The sequence below is a fragment of the Pimephales promelas genome, chromosome 16 (assembly GCF_988280905.1).
Source record: "Pimephales promelas chromosome 16, fPimPro1.hap1.1, whole genome shotgun sequence".
NCBI classification, from domain to species: domain Eukaryota; kingdom Metazoa; phylum Chordata; class Actinopteri; order Cypriniformes; family Leuciscidae; genus Pimephales; species Pimephales promelas.
The window spans coordinates 2672568-2689378 of NC_142784.1; the positions used below are offsets into that span (position 1 = coordinate 2672568).

The 16811-nt window shown below is 41.5% G+C and overlaps 1 protein-coding gene across 1 annotated transcript; it reads left to right on the forward strand.

Moving 5' to 3' along the window:
- Positions 1–115: 115 nt before the first annotated feature.
- srprb (SRP receptor subunit beta) lies at positions 116–7504 on the forward strand. The gene is made up of 7 exons (XM_039653997.2): positions 116–305; positions 2989–3083; positions 3184–3261; positions 3341–3423; positions 4954–5090; positions 5556–5610; positions 6998–7504. The coding sequence occupies exons 1-7, from the start codon at positions 164–166 to the stop codon at positions 7209–7211; spliced, it is 804 nt and encodes a 267-aa protein (XP_039509931.2). The 5' UTR covers positions 116–163; the 3' UTR covers positions 7212–7504.
- Positions 7505–16811: the final 9307 nt, after the last annotated feature.

The following is a 16811-nucleotide window of genomic DNA, read 5'->3' on the forward strand; positions in this document are numbered from 1 at the left end:
AGCATTACAATCATAATCTAAAATACAATAAATCAATCTGAAAAGTGTCTTTTTTTGTTTTCGTTTAGCGTGTAGTTATTAATATTCATGAGGAAAGCTGTTTAGTCCACGTGTCCTTCACTTCCGCTGTCTTCTGTTAGATCCCCATGTGTGCACACACATCATGGACGAGAAGATTCACCCCGATCTAGAGGATTTCTCCGAGGAGCCGCTTCTGGAGGCTTTCATCAAGGAGATCCAGAAAGAAGAGGTGGTGTTCCTCATCGGGATATGTGTGGCTGTGGCGCTCGTCATTCTCACTGTCGGTAAGAAGCAGGAGAAGGAGAAGTCAAAATTATTCATATTCATCATTACTACATTAACACCCTTGTTAGCACATTAGATCATGTTTCACAAATCTATTGGATTTAGGACAGGTCAAATTAACTTAAACCAGTGAGATTTTGTTTGAATGTGGAGTTTTAGAGAACAGATGGATTGATCATCTTCAGTCAGTGTGGGTTTACATGAGGAGCTTAAATCACACCAGAACAGGTGATTTTAGTTTTTTAAGATTTAGGTGTTCATGAAAACTCAACAAAACTGGCGCTTTTTGTCCTTACGAGGATCCTCCTGTGGAAGAAATGCTATCTTTAGTGTTGATGATGATACTGTCAGTGGGCGGGGCGATGATGATGCTGTCAGTGGGCGGGGTTGATGATGACGATGATGCTATTTGATTACTAACAATGAACATGAAAATAGTATGGAAGCTTGTTTCTGCCAAAGAATAAAACATAAAAAAAAGATAATTGTTATTGTTACTTTTTTATCTCACAATTTTTCTCCTAATTCACCTTTGGCTAAGCCCCGCCCCCCTTAGTTACTGTTGCTACATCCGTCAAACTTCATCTGCGCTCTGCATAGCTTATGCTGTGACAGCTCTTCCTGCTGAAATGTTATCAAACTTTTATAAAGCAGCAAATAAAGTGTCCGATAGAAGTAGGCAAAAGGGGCTGCAATATGCGTTCGAAGGCTATATTCAAGACATACAGGTGAAACGCAAGAAACAACAAGGCATCCAAAATAGAGGCAAAAGCATAACGTTACCGATCACAGTCAAAAAATGAACCACCGCATTTCCTACTAATGGAGACGGAGGCTGGGACTAACAATATCTGCAAAGCTGAGTAGGTCTCCATTCACTTCTATAATCGTTATTACAAAGAAAACAGACTACACCAGTATAACGTTGTATTTATTAGCAGCGTGGCTAGCGTATCAACAACCGGTATGAGAACCGAAATCATAACCTAAAACATTATAAAACGGCCTAACTAGTATAACTTCACACTCACAGTAAGGTTAGAAGTAAAAAAGATGTGCTTGTTGATCTTTGTGGGGTTTAGCTGACTGAGGACGTCCACACAGTTTCCAAACACGACACTTGTCAGGATTTGACTTCGGTTTTGGGAAGGGAAAAAACGGACACCCCCCTCCAACCTCTCTGGGAAACGTGTATCTGCGTTACAAATGCCCGAGGCACAACGTTTAACAATATTTTGGATAAAACTGCGACGGTAATAGCCTGACGAGACCAAAAATATGAGACACCTGTGTTGAAAGTCAATGGAGCACTGTCAAAAAGTGTCCGACCTCTGTGGGAGCTCGTTCTTGGCTGCGCTGTGATTGGTCAATCTACATTCTAGGGCGTGGCTTAGCCAAAGGCGAATTGGAAAAGGAACTACGTTTCGCTGCCAAATTTTCAGTATTAGCGTTACACTAGCCTGGGTTTCCCCATATTGTCTTTGCGCAGCACGGTTTTATTGACGCTGCTAGGCAGTCTGGATACCATGGACCAGATATTCGCCTCCGCGAGGGGACCAATCACAGAACGGGAGGGAGCAGAAGACGCAGTTTGTTTATACCTGTGGATCCAACATGGCAGCAGACGCGAAGTTACCTTTCGACGCATCTTTAGATACATACGCCATCGTGTACACATTAATCTCTGACCCATCGTCGTCTTCCTCGTCTAATCCCTGTCGCTGTACACGCGTCATCTGGTATCATTGACCCGATTGGCTATGAGCTACGTACAGGTGCATTTGATAGACATTCGTAGCAAATTCGTAGCCTTAAAGGGTTAGTTCACCCAAAAATGAAAATTCTGTCAGTATTTACTCACCCTCATGTTGTTCCAACCCCGTAAGACCTTCGTTCATCTTCGCAACACAAATTAAGATATTTAAGATATTAAGATCGCTCCTGCATACAGTCCATAGGCTTCTTGAGGGACTGGCTCTTGCTGTCCCCGAAAAGTCATTAAAGACATCGTTAAAATAGTCCAAGTGACTACAGGGGCTCAATCTTAAGTTTATCAAACGACGAGAACACTTTTGTGCGCAAAAAAACAACAAAAATAACGACTTTATTTCAACTATTCGTTTATTTCTCCCTCTGCGCGAGTCAGGTTACTAGTTTAATAGCGTAAGCTTCTGTTATTGTACGTCACACGCATCACACACACATGACCAGCGTCGGCCAATAGTGAGCCTACGTGTGACGTAGCTCTACGCAATCACACTACGTTAACTGACTACAGGCTCATGGAGAAGGAAGTGAATAGTTGAAATAAAGTCGTAATTTTTGTTGTTTTTTTCGCACAAAAGTGTTCTCGTCGTTTGATAAACTTAAGATTGAGCCCCTGTAGTCACTTGGACTATTTTAACGATGTCTTTAATGACTTTTCGGGGACAGCAAGAGTCATTCCCTCAAGAAGCCTATGGACTGTATGCAGGAGCGATCTTAATATCTTAAATATCTTAATTTGTGTTGCGAAGATGAACGAAGGTCTTACGGGGTTGGAACAACATGAGGGTGAGTAAATACTGACAGAATTTTCATTTTTAACCCTTTCAATACGAGGAAAGGAGCTGAGTTTGACAGAGTGTAAAACGTGTTGAACTTGTGTTGGCTGATCGGAGCTGGTGTGTGTTCCTCTCTCAGTCTTCTTTGGGAAGTTTTGGGGCTCCAGTAAAGCGAGGAACGCCGTGCTGCTGCTGGGACTGTGTGACTCCGGGAAAACTCTCCTGTTCACTCGAGTGAGTAACACCACTATACACACATCTGCTTGGACAAAACATCATGCATTCATCCACAACACACACACACTCTTGGACGTGATTGGCTGTGTTTGTCCAGTTGTTACTAGGGAAGTTTGCCAGAACTCAGACGTCCATCACAGAGAGCAGTGCCACATACAAGATCAAGAGCGACCGAGTAAGTATGATGTCATGTATACGACTGTACACACACATGATGTCACACAGCTGAGTGTAACAGTGTTGTGATGTTGCAGGGCCGCAGTTGGACTCTCATAGATGTTCCAGGTCACGAGAGTTTAAGAGTTCAGATAGTGGAGAAGTACAAGGCCGTGGCTCGGTGAGTGATGAACATGTGGCCTGTTCTTACACGGCTCTGTGCATGCTTGATCCTGATTGGTCAATAGCGCCGTCCAGCGCTGTGATGTTCCCAGTGAACAGAAACACAGGCTCACCCGGTCACTGAAGTCAGCACTGACACACACTCGCTAGGAACAGGCTTGCTGAATAACACACTTCTTTTTACGCATTGACTTAAAGGGGTAGTTCACTTTTGAAAAATCTTTTGCTGATAATTTACTCACCCCCATGTCATCCAAGATGTCCATGTCTTTCTTTCCTCAGTCGAAAAGAAATTAAGGTTTTTGATGAAAACATTCCAGGATTTTTCTCCATATAATGGACTTCAGTGGGAACCAAACGGTTCAAGGTCCAAACGACAGTTAATAACAGTTTCAGATGCAGCTTCAAATGTCTTTAAACGACACCAGACGATGAATAAGGGTCTTATCATGCGAAACGATCGCTTATTTCAAAACTTATTCCAAAAATGTAACTTTTATAAGGACAAATGCTAGCCTTGCTTTATTCTGTGAGGCGTGTTGTAACGTCACGTAATACGTAATTACGTTCAAAAGGTCACGGGCGACGTAGACAGAAGTGCAGAGTCAGTGTTTACAAGTTGAACGCATAGGTTGAACGCGCAAACTAACTCAAACGCCGTTTACAAAAAAGGAATTAAAAGGTAAAACAACGATGTCGGACGATTTTGATTCCGTACTTCCGTCTACGTCGCCCGTGACCTTTTGAACGTAATTACGTATTACGTGACGTTACAAACGCGCCTCACAGAATAGAGCAAGGCTAGCATTTGTCCTTAGAAAAGTTACATTTTTGGAATAAGTTTTGAAATAACCGATCGTTTCGCATGATAAGACCCTTATTCGTCGTCTGATATCGTTTAAAGACATTTGAAGCTGCATCTGAAACTGTTATTAACTGTCTTTTGGTCCTTGAACCGTTTGGTTCCCATTGAAGTCCATTATAAGGAGAAAAATCCTGGAATGTTTTCATCAAAAACCTTCATTTCTTTTCGACTGAAGAAAGAAAGACATGGACATCTTGGATGACATGGGGGTGAGTAAATTATCAGCAAAAGTTTTTTTTTTAAAGTGAACTACTCCTTCAACCCTAAAACGTTAGAATTGTTATAAATTTCGCTGAACACCTTTTCGCTACTTTAGTGAATGAGGTTTACTGAAACCTGCTGACTGATCCTCTCGCCCACTGGCCGAGACTGCTTTTAAAAATGCGATCAAAGAGTGCAGGGTTGTAAAAGTTGAACAAGTTTTTCACATGACTTAACGCAGCGCGAGAAGCTGAAAAAGCAGAAGAGGTGCGACGGTTTATCAACAGTTTGATATTAAATCGTGCTCCGGGTATGATCGCCTCCCATCAGAAGCACATTAAAACACACACACACACACACACACACACATATGTTTGTCCTGTCCATTAGTCCCACACCACTGTGTGAAAGAGCCTTTAGATTGGCGTGATTGGTCTGAAGGCTCTGTGTTGGATGTTTTAGAGCCGTGGTGTTTGTGGTGGACAGCAGCGTCTTTCAGAAGGACGTCCGAGACGTGGCCGAGTTCCTCTACTCCATCCTCACTGACGCCACCGTGGCCAAGAACACCCCCGCCCTCGTCGTGGCCTGCAACAAACAAGGTGTGACGTCACAAACGCCAGCGATTTCACTCCGCGTGTTTGAGACTGTCTTTGGTTCACTGCAGTTTTAAGCAGGAAAAACTCATTTTCACCATAGGTTGATATTGTTTTGTAAAATTCAACAAACTTTTTAGTTTCCAAACATTGGCATGATTTTCCTGCCATAGCATCCTAAAGTGCATCCCATCCCGGATGATGTAATATGCAGTGTATAATTAATAAGAGAAAACACTGTTTATCGCTAGCTCTGCTCTTATAAAGACGCGTGTGCGTGTGTGTGTGTGTGCACTAGGCTTGCTTTCATATCTTCAGATAGTGAATCTGATCGCTGCACACCACTAACGGTTTAAGAAAACACATTTCTTTGATAAATCTTTGCATAGTGATCCATTAAATGCATTTTGGTTTTCAGAAATGTGTGAGTGGATTTCAGAAGTCTGCATGATTGTTTTCTTTCTTCTGCAGATATCTCTATGGCAAAATCAGCCAAAGTAATCCAGCAGCAGTTGGAGAAGGAGCTGTGAGTATCAGTTCTGATGTAGCGATACACAGTACGAGGCTTTCGGTTCGGTACGCATTTCAAACTGAACTATTTTTCCTGCCGACCAAAATTTTGTTAGCATTAAAGTCCCACACAACGTTGCCCAACATCAAATGGAGGGCTTGGAGCCAGAGGGGCGTAAGTGGCATTTTGGGCGAATGTGAGTTCTTTATATCAAAATAAAGGTCTTGATGAGCTCTATCCAATGGTGCCTATCTGAGATCAAACTGTATTGAATAAAGCAACAAAAAGGCGTTTCCTTTTTGAAAATGTTTTAGAACATGTTCATTGTGTTAATACGCCATACATTTTTTACTTAAACACTCATTTCATGTAAGTATGCCTGTGGTTGTAATGTTTCTGATTTAAGGTTAATAATCCAGGTGATTGAAGCGTGGTCAATTTTGTTAAGTCTCTCCTGTAAAGTTTGTTAAAAGTAGGGTTGGGTATCGTTTGAATTTGAACGATTCTGATTCCGATTCCTTGTTTCGATTCCGGTTCCTAACGATTCTCAATTCCGATTCTTTTAAGAGGCAGGGTCAAAAAAGTTTAGCTAACCTTGCTAACCAACGGCCTTTCTGAAGGAAATACCCCTTCTGTAAAAATACTCCTTTTGTCACAAATTTTGCATTTTGCCGAGATTTCGTTATTTTTAGAAAAGTGAAGCCACACTTTGGATCGCCGACGTAAGCTACTCATGTTCGACTCGCGCGGTTATGCCAACACTTCCGGTAGACGCTTCTTCGTTGGTGTTGTTCAGCGGTTTCTTCTTCCGCTCGGCGGACTGTGAATATCGAAACTAGGAATCGAAATTTTAACTTTTGAACGATTCCGGGAAAAACGAAAAGTTAGTCTCGGTTCCAATCGATACTCGATTCTCGATACCCAACCCTAGTTAAAAGCCACTTACGCCCTTTTGGCTCCAAGCCCTCGAAATGGTAAACGTGATGAAATTTAAGCTTTTCTTTCGTTTTGCTGTATCAAAAACATACCGAACCATGTCAACACTGCATCATATCGAACCGAACCGTGAATTTTGTGAGCCGTTACACCCCTAGCGTTATGCCACGTACCTGAATTCTTCGCAAGTGCTCATTCATTACTGGTCAAAGCAACTCCACTTCACCCACGATATTACCATATTACCAAGATATTACTTTTTTGTTAGTAAAGCTAGTAGATGGGGAAAAGTAGCACAAAAGTAACTACTTTCCATAAAAAAACAACTAAGCAATGCTATTAGTGGCTTTTTTAGGGAGTAATGTGATATTTTAATGTATTGATTTTAAAAGGTGGAAGAAACCCTACATGATTTGGTCTGTTGGAGTGTGTGTGTTGTTGTTGTTCATGGCCTGATTCTCCGCAGGAACACGCTGAGGCTGACGCGGTCCGCGGCGCTCTCCTCTCAGGACGGGGCGGTCGAGGGATCGGTGTATCTGGGCAAGCGAGGCAAGGACTTCGAGTTCTCTCAGCTGCCGGGCCGCGTGGAGTTCATCGAGTGCAGCGCTCGCGGGAGCAAAGCAGAAGACGGAGACACCGCCGGCATCGAGGCGCTGGAGAAGAGCCTGGCCAGACTCTGAACCTCTCTAACGCCTCCTCTCAAATCATGAACTTGTGTCAGATACCCAGCGGCGTACATCATGTCTAAACTGATGCAGCACATCGCGTGATCGGGCAGAATCAGTGTGTGTGAATGCAAACACTGCCCCGTCCATATGCTTTTCCTTCCCCTAGTGTGTTGAGTTTTCACTCCAGGGCTCTTCTAGAACTGGGGTCCGGTCCAGATTCATCTCCTTTTTTCAGATCTATTGTATTTTGTTCTGCTAGAGGCAAGTGAATGCTATTAAAAATGGCTTATGCCTACTTGTTTTCATGCTGTTTCTCTGAAGGCTTCTGTTTAATAAGTGGCTAAACAGTGTAAATGTTTAGGCAATACTCTATTTTAAGGTTGCGATCCAGGTGCAAAATAAATTCAGCTCTGTTAACAGCATAAAGTGAGAAGTACATGTAGTCAGTGCTAAAACAGGGCTGGTTCTGTAACGTCAGGGTTTTAGCTCGAGTCCAGCCTCTGGAGTAAGATATAAGATTAGACTTTTTGCATTGTAAGTACATTATAACATTATACATTAATAGGGGTGGTGATGGTGCAGCGTGCGACCTCTGACATATTTAGCAATTGTAAGTCGCTTTGGCTAAAAGCATCTGCTAAATGAATAAATGTACATTATTCATTTTGAGTGTCTTCAAAACATACAAACAATATCATAAGTTTATTATATTTGAGTAAAAAGTAAATGCTGCTTACTAATACATTTAGCTTATTCCAAATACTAGAAATTTCACACAAACCTACAAATGCACGTTAATAAACATTACTTTTCGCTACTATAATGTATTTTGAAAGTATACTTTCAATACTGTATTTTCTATTTTCAATTGTTACAATGATCATTTCCAGCATAGTTAAAATATACCTAAAATATATTTTTTAAAACATTAGCTTTTGTGAAAATCATTATGCCAATATATTTTTAAAAATAATTAAAAAATATTGTTAGTATATATGCAATGTACTATTGAAAAAAAAAATAGATTTCAAATACAATTAAGTTTACTACTTTTTCACTAGGGATAAAACAAAGCATTATTACAACTTGAATCACAAATACTTAAATCTTTATTTTTTTCATTTCATTAATTAGTAAGCAATAAAATTCTTGTTCACGAAAATACAAACATCAACTTGTGCATCACTGAAGTTTAGTTTGAAGAAAGAGGGGGAAAAAAGGTCTGCACAACCTGGATTAAATTAACGTCAAACAAAAGACATATCTAGAGACTCGGGCTGCATCTGAAATCACGTACTCTGGGTCCAGGGGAGGTTCTTCTTTTGACTGTTAAAAAGGTAAGTGTCACATCCTACTCTGATACACAAAGGTTGAGTATCCAAATGCAGTATTTATTGAACAGAGGATAATCCAAAAACGTAATCCAAATCCAGGCAAGGGTCATAGACAAATCCAATGGTGGGATCCAAACAATAACAGATAAGGGGCTGAGGGAAAGAGAAATCTGAGGGAACAGGCACAGAATCAAGATAACCAGGGGCCTGTTTCAATTTAGGAGGTTCAACCAACTCTGGGTTAAAACTTGAAATTTGATTTACCCTGAGATGGAAAACTCTTTGAGTTTTCAGTTTCAGAACAGTTGAATTGAGTTAGTTTAATCAACTCTGAGTAGGTTGACACTGAGTTAAGCGCGTGCACCGTGACTATGAAAAGCCTTACTTTTGTAATCTCGGCTCCCTGAAAGGCAAGGAACGCAACATGACATCATGACTTTTGCGTAAACATACACACCAATTTCGAGTCAAGTGGTGTGTTATCTCGACGCATTTTGAGCTATCCGCGTGTATCCGCATGGATGCGTGTATGTCTACGCCATTAACGTCCGCGTCATTCCGCGTGTCTGAACACGCTGTCAAATGTCCGAACAAAACAAAGCAAAATGTACATCTACATCTAGGAAGCTATGTTTTTTTTCCCTAGGATGGTAAGGGAACAGTCATAAATGCCATTAACCCCAGTGACGGTTAGGTTTAGGGACGGGGTTGAGGTAAGTCATATATATACAATAATTAAGTCAACGGCGTTCATAAACACCCTGAAAAGCTATTATGCGTCTTGCTAGCACACCAAAAATGGAAATACGAATCGGTGTGTCATACACACGCTACTTCATGAGATCAGTCTGAGGAACGAGACATTACGGATGTCGTATGTGGGAACTCCTCCCCTCCTTCACTTCTGCTAAAATCTTGTAGGCTAACGCCAGCCGGGCTGGCCAGTTGACGTGAAATATGCAAATACTGAATCACAGTTCCAGTAATAATGCAGATGCAGTGTCAATCAAGCTCTAATAGGTCAAAAGTGACCGCATGCTCACAAAACACTGCCAAAATTTGCATATCCCGAGCAGTATAACCAGGGGAAGTTTGCACTGTCGAACATACAGGGCAAAAACAGTAAGAGAAGACCAACGCATAGCAGTGACAACAGTTAAAACATACACAATACATTGGTGAAGTGTGTACCTGTGCCGAATTACATTTAACACCCACGGCGAAATGCGCGGAATACTTCCCATGCTGCCTGAAAGTGACTCAGTGTGGTCTGATCTAAACCTGCAGTCATCGCCACTGTTTGTGGGCTGGGAATGAACACCTCACGCCCGTGAGGTGCCCTTATAGTTATTTACCGTGACACTGTGTTGCTCGAGGTCAGGGCAAGTAACACAGTCTGTGGTGCAAGAGGGGAAAAAGCTCTGTAGTTTGCTTTATTGAACATAATGAGCATGAAACAGCATTTACAACACATTTGCACATATCGCACGTGGAACGCAGAGGGACTAAGTGCTGTAGAGCGTGGCGCTTGGGAGCGGTGCCAGCCTGGCGCTCTCTTGCTAGGGCGGTCAGGATGACTTTTTCAGCCTTGCTGGAGATGCGGCGACTTTCCTACGCGGGCCTCCTCCTTTTCTCACCCACACCCTGCCACTGGCCGCTCCGTCCTCTGCAAGCATCCGGCTCCGGGGTAGGTGCTGACTACCGTATGGCCGCAGCTTGAGGTTGGTGGCCGGAGGCGGAAAACAAGCGAGAGCGAGGCTGCGGTGGAGGCGGCGCCACCCTGTGAGGAATGACGTGGCTCATCGCCTTAGCCTTCTTTTGGGTGTCAGAGTAGCACTCGGTGACCTTCTCGATGGCATCTCCAAACAGGCCTGTTGGGGAGATCGGTGCGTTCAGCAGTGTCTTCCTGTCAGCCTCCTGCACATCCGAAAGGTGTCTGTGGAGGACCACCATGAAACCCATTGAACAGCCCATCGCCTGGGCCGAGCGCTTTGTGGCGAAGGGTGCAAGGTCCGTGTCCGAACGAAGATCAAGAATGGTGTCAGCGTCTCTCCTACGCGTGGGTTGCTGTCTTGCTGGGCCACACCAGGGCAGCAGGCTTTGACTTACAACCAGCCATGTGCTCATTCAGGAGAGAGAGGACTCTCTCAACCACAACAGAATCAAGGACAACCTCAGGAGTTTGGCACGTCTTCATTCAACACAGAAGAAGTCCATCGCAACCCCTAACATTTGCTCTGTGTGTCCTCTCCAGCCCAGGGCCAGCAGGCCACATCTACATGTGCTCATGGAGAGAGAGAAAACTTTCAACCAGAACAGAGTCGAACTTACCAGGCAACTTCATCATATCTTCTTCATCCAACGGAGAAGAAAACCATTGCAACTTCAATATTTGACACTCTTGGGGCCAAGAACTTAGTATCAATTTAATGAGGTGCTCTGAAAATGAAAAGCTGATGGTTCCTCTCATTGTTACATGGATCATTCCCACAGTTCCATTTCCCTTCTTCCGATTCCATTATTTCACACACCTATGTATGTATATGTTTAGAGTAGTTATATTTGTGATATAGTTAATAAAACTTGTGCACAATACGTATTTGGTTCTGCTTGCAACTTAGGATGTATTCACACCAGGAAAGTCCGATAGTTCACTTGCTTTGGTCCGGACCAAATAAATTATTTTTTTTTTTTTTTGGTACGGTTCGCTTTCACACTGCTCTTTTTGCAAGTGAACCAAAATTTGTAAACCAAACCACACGTGTGCTAAGGTCGTCCATTCATTGGACAAGGATTCTCAAGGGAAATCAGGAAGTGCAAAAAAGGCTCAGCATGGAGATATTTCCATATATTTCATACTGCAATATTTGTTCTTTTACTAATTTTGTGTTAATTCTGTACAAACGCAATATGAAGAAACTAATGAGTATCATATGATACAATGTCATCTATACGAAGTTGTAATTCGGATTTTGAGAAGACGACGAGTGTAACGTTTGAGTGGCTCTATAAACGCGGGGAAATACGACAACTCTCGTCTCTCGTGCATCTCTTCATTCGACCATCTACTGTTTTTTTTATCTCTGGGCAACATCTCAACTTTGCGTTACAGTGGCACTGCACAGAAGACGGAGAAGGTATAACGTTTTCATTTATAGAGAGGGGCTATGTTCACTTATTCAAATAATGAGATTCTTATTGTGTACTAACAAGTGCTGTCAATGTTAACGCTTGCGATTAAGTTTGTCCAGTTTAACGTAAATTAACGCATCATCATCCTTGTATTGTAACTATCCTTACATTAATAATAATAATAATTCATTACATTTATATAGAATTTTTCTCGGCACTCGCTTTAAGGGGGAAACTCGTCAACCACCACCAAAAGGTGGTGAACTGCAAATGCTTTATGAACTGCAAATGATTTTTTTTGCATCTTTGCGCGATTAGACATTCACACACGACGCGCAGAAAGACGCGCAATATTCTCTTTCGACGCAGTGCTTTCTTGCAATTGGGTCGGTTCATGTTCACACCGTAAACGAACCGTACCAGAGTTCGTTTGGAACCGTACCGAGACCACCTCTTCAGCAGGGTCTCGGTTCGGTTGTTTGGTCCGCACCTGAGTTCGATTGCTGTATTCACACCTGCCCAAAAGGTCCGCACCAAGGGGGCAAACGAACTAGAGTTCGATTCAATCGAACCAAACAAGGCAGGTGTGAATACACCCTAAGTTTACTTTACAATTTAGATTTTGACTACAGGCTCTTGGTACTGTACAGTAAGAAAGACACTTCACTTCCTCAGAAATGAATATTTCTTAGAATTAATATACAATTATCGCTGAGTGTTCCCGAGACGAACAGGTGGGTTGATTGTAAAAATGTATTTACTACATTAAGTTAATTATATTAACTGATCCAAATTTTCATAATTAATCATAATCAACTACTATTGAATATTGGGTGATGGAGGATCTCTTAAGGACAGGTGGAGTGATGGAGGGACTCATAAGGGCCAGAGGAGTGATGGAGGGTATCATAAGAGCAGGTGGAAGAAGGAGGGTCTCATAAGGGTAGGTGGAGTGATGGAGGGGCTTTTAACCCATTCGGACCCTTTGTCCAGTCTTAATTTCAACTTCTGGACCATTTCACCTAGTTTAAAGCCTGCAGTCCATGAGATTGGACGATCTGGAATCTATAATCACAGTACTAATACTTTTTTGAACAATTTAATATGCAGAATATACAGTTTTCGAAGTGCTTGAACATATAGCTGATAGAAATTTCTCAGATGTTGATTGATTGTGGAGTGATAAGGAAGATGGAGATGGAAATGCAGATGATGCTAGATCTCCAACAATTGGTAAGTGTAGAATGAAAATTAGGGATAGTTAGTTAGTTAAGACTTTTCACACAATTAGATGGCCCTACATTTATTGAATATGTTTCATTGGATATACAGTTTCATTTCTGTCCTGTAAAAATACATTACAATATAAAACTTGTATGAAGTTGTTTGTAAGGGACAGTTTTTGGTAATAATTTCAGGGGAGGACAGAGATGAGCCAATACCAGTTATAGGGGAAGAAATTGAGATTGAGGCAGAGGAAAGTGAGAATCGAGGAGACAGAGAATATTATGATAATGAGGGAGATATAGAACCAGTACTTTGTGATGATCATTTTACAAACATCACACAAAAGAGCGATATTCATAGGCGTCGTCACACCCGCTTTACCCCAGTAGAAGCAACGTGGGAAAGTCCCACCACTGACCCCATGAGCCACTAACACGGTGGCGGCTACTTCAAGCAGTATGTTCCAAGTCAGATGTTTGAGCTGATGAGCACAATGACCAACATATATGCAGAACAAAATGGAGTCAGGGGGTATAAACATGCCTCAGCTTCTGAGATTGAAGTCCTTGTCGGTCTACATATGGCAATGGGAGTTCTTGGTCTTCCAAGAATGAGAATGTACTCTAGGTCCTCCAGTATAAATATTGGAATTTTCAAGGAAACCATGTCTCAAGATCGTTTTTTTTTTTTTCCAACTCCGCTCCAACCTGCATGTTGTGAACAACCATGAGAGGCCTTCTGGAGACACTGATGTTTTCTTCAAGGTCAGACCAATCTATTAGTCCATAAGGAAACGCTGTCTGCAGCTACAACTGGAGGAAGATCTCTGTATTGATGAGCAGATTGTGCCTTTCAGAGGAAAACTCTCTGTGATCCAGTACAGGGAAACCTACACAATGGGGAGTGAAGATGTATTTCCTCTGTGGCAAAAGTGGGCTTGCTTATGATTTCCTCATCTATCAAGTTGCCACAAAAGAGCTTTCTGAGCAAAGCAAAAAAGGGCATGGAGCTTCTGTTGTCTTCCACCTGTGCCAGAGAATCCAGGCTCCCAACCACAAGCTCTTTTTTGACAACTATTTCACCACCTACAATGTCCTTGAAGTTCTTGCAGAAAAGAAAATCCGTGCTGCTGGAACAGCAAGGCTTTGCCGCTTTGCAAATCCGCCACTGAAGACAGAATAGGAAATGTCTAAAAAGACGTGGGGAAACCACGATGAAGTTCGAAGTAGGGATGGAAAAGTTGTTCTTGTAAAGTGGTTTGAAAACCGCTCTGTTCAAAACTGGGAAAGTTCAAAGTTGACTTCCCGTGTCCTGACAGGGGCATGGCGGTCAAAAACACTGCTCAATGATGTATTGTAGTGATCCACTAGTCCGTCCACTGTTGTAGAGACTGGGCAGTTTATATTATACTGAAGGTCTACAGTGAAGGAAGTTGGGTTCATTTTCTTCCAGTTCCGGAAAGATATCTGGTGCTTTGGTCTAATGATGGGCAGTGAGAATGTAAGGGCCATAGAGACCAACTTGTGATCAGACACACCCAGATCTTTCACCTCCAGGTTGTTTACTTTAGAGACATACATGTGCTTACTGGAGCTCCCCTGTTAGCTATCCTACATAATAAAACATGTTTTTACAGCAAAATCACAACTACACTATACTAACTCCTTTACACCTTCAACAGCTAAAAAGTTTAGGCTACTCTACAGTAGTTCAGCACATGTGATTTTAACACAAGGAACCATGTTTACTTACATTTGCAAACACCTGCCTCGCTGATCTCCGTGATGTTCGATTATAATGTATCCTCTCCCATGGCCTCCTGGGATAGAAAAGTATCCGTCGGACGAGCATTCGAAAATCTGGGCAGAAGCAGTAAGCCGTATGGGAACTTCTCACCTATGAGTACTGATGTTTCGGACATACTACTTTCACGTACTGTTTTCTCCTACAATAAAGAAGGAAAGTAGGCATATTTGAACTCATTATAAGTATATGCACATCTGAATTTTGGGAGAAATAGTACGTCACCCAGGTAATTCTCTCCTACTCTTTTATGAATACTAAGGATTCATACATACTTATTTGCTCACCTACTGTTTTTCCCCTACTATATCCACAAGTTTCCGAGGGGCGCTCCTGTAAAAAATAAAGTGGGTGAAACTTCCGGTGACGCGGCGGAAGTAGCATTCCAATGGTATTTTGTGTTAGTTAGCGAAGAGGCTAGCTGTTTTTCGGAGAATTATTTTACTATTTAAAGACGCAAATCTTTATGAGAGATGTCGTTACGGAGCTCAGGGACAACATGTGCTGTTCGCGGTTGTATGTATAACCGGACTAAACTAGTTCAGTGGCTTAAACGTGATTGTTTTGAACATAAGCCGAAAACGAAATCAGAGTGATCCTGCCAGCGTCTCTGATCCTGCCAACGACTGTAGTTTCCATCACCACCCAAAAGACGACGAATCTTCCTGTGTACATTTGTTTCAATTCTTAATATTCTATAAACTCTATCAGCATGTGATTGGCTGTTCGCTACTGATGTTACAGCTAAACTCAGGATCAAAGCCTGTGTTGACAGAATACCAAATGTGCCAGTTAATGTATTCAAGCAGCACATTCATTTATAATTTTGAATAAACTCCAAAGCACAATGACTAAGTGTGTATTTTTTATTTTAATTGTTTGTCAGCTCGCACAACTGTCTGTCACCATGCCTTGATGAGTATTGATTATTAATAATGTTATTATAATACTCCCAATCAACTACTGCGGAGGGTAAAGGTACTGTTATTTCACCCTTTTGAATTTCGTTGAGGTTGTGTTCCCACATCGTTAGCTAGTTTGGATCGCTATAACTTGAATGACCGTCAACTGTTGAATGAACGAGTGTCAAGCATGTTAAATCACGCTTTGTTTACTTCCAACCGGAAGTCGCGCCCACTTTTGACGCAAGGCCTCATGGGGCGTAGGAAACTTGTGGATAGGGAAGTTGGGTTTCGAACGCAGCCTCACTCAATCTGAGAGTACAAGTCTTTAGCTATCCTTAATAGACATCAGAACCCCGAAGGCATTTTGTGATTATTTATATTATAAATAATCACAAAATATAAATGTATTATATTTTTTTTAGGTGTATTAAGGGGTGCTAAATCCAAATCTGCTGTATATGAAGCTCAAAAATGTCCCAAAATGCCTAAAAATTAAAAATGGCCGCCACCACCAGGCTGAAATCTATTTTTCAATATATCTTTCATATTTTTCAAAATATATATATATTGACTAAACAAGGTACAAACATGACATAAATGTGCTTTTGTAAGTTTTCCTACATGGGCAATTCAATGCCATATTCAGATTTGAGAAATAATGTAAGGAAACAGCTTAGATATTGCAAAAAAGTTGTTTTTAACTATGAATAATTACTCGGTTACTATAATTACTATTACTGTTGATATTATCAGGTTACATTTACTTACTTTGTATTTTGTTTTGAAGTCAAATGCACAACCAAATACAAAAGTTACAAACTATAATCAAATGTTCACAGGTTTTCACACATGGGGAATTTAACATCCCGTCCTGATTTAGGTCAAGTGTCAATAATCAGCTTGAAAATCACACAAGTATAGAGAAAAAGGTGGTCATTGGTGATAAAGAAGTTGTCCATCAAACAAGATCCAAAAGCAGGAAGATCCATGGGTCATGGTGATATTCATTGGACTATATCCCAGTAGAAGTTACAGTGACGGCTTATTCGCAGTCCTCTTCAATGTTCTGGCAAGTGTTGTCAAGTTTCCTGCAGTTGCATACGTCCATACAATCCATGTGAGTCTTTCTGAATAATAAAAGAATAGAGTAAAAAGATTACAACCAGTACAAGTACAGATACATTGGAATACTCTACCAGTTTATCATATTT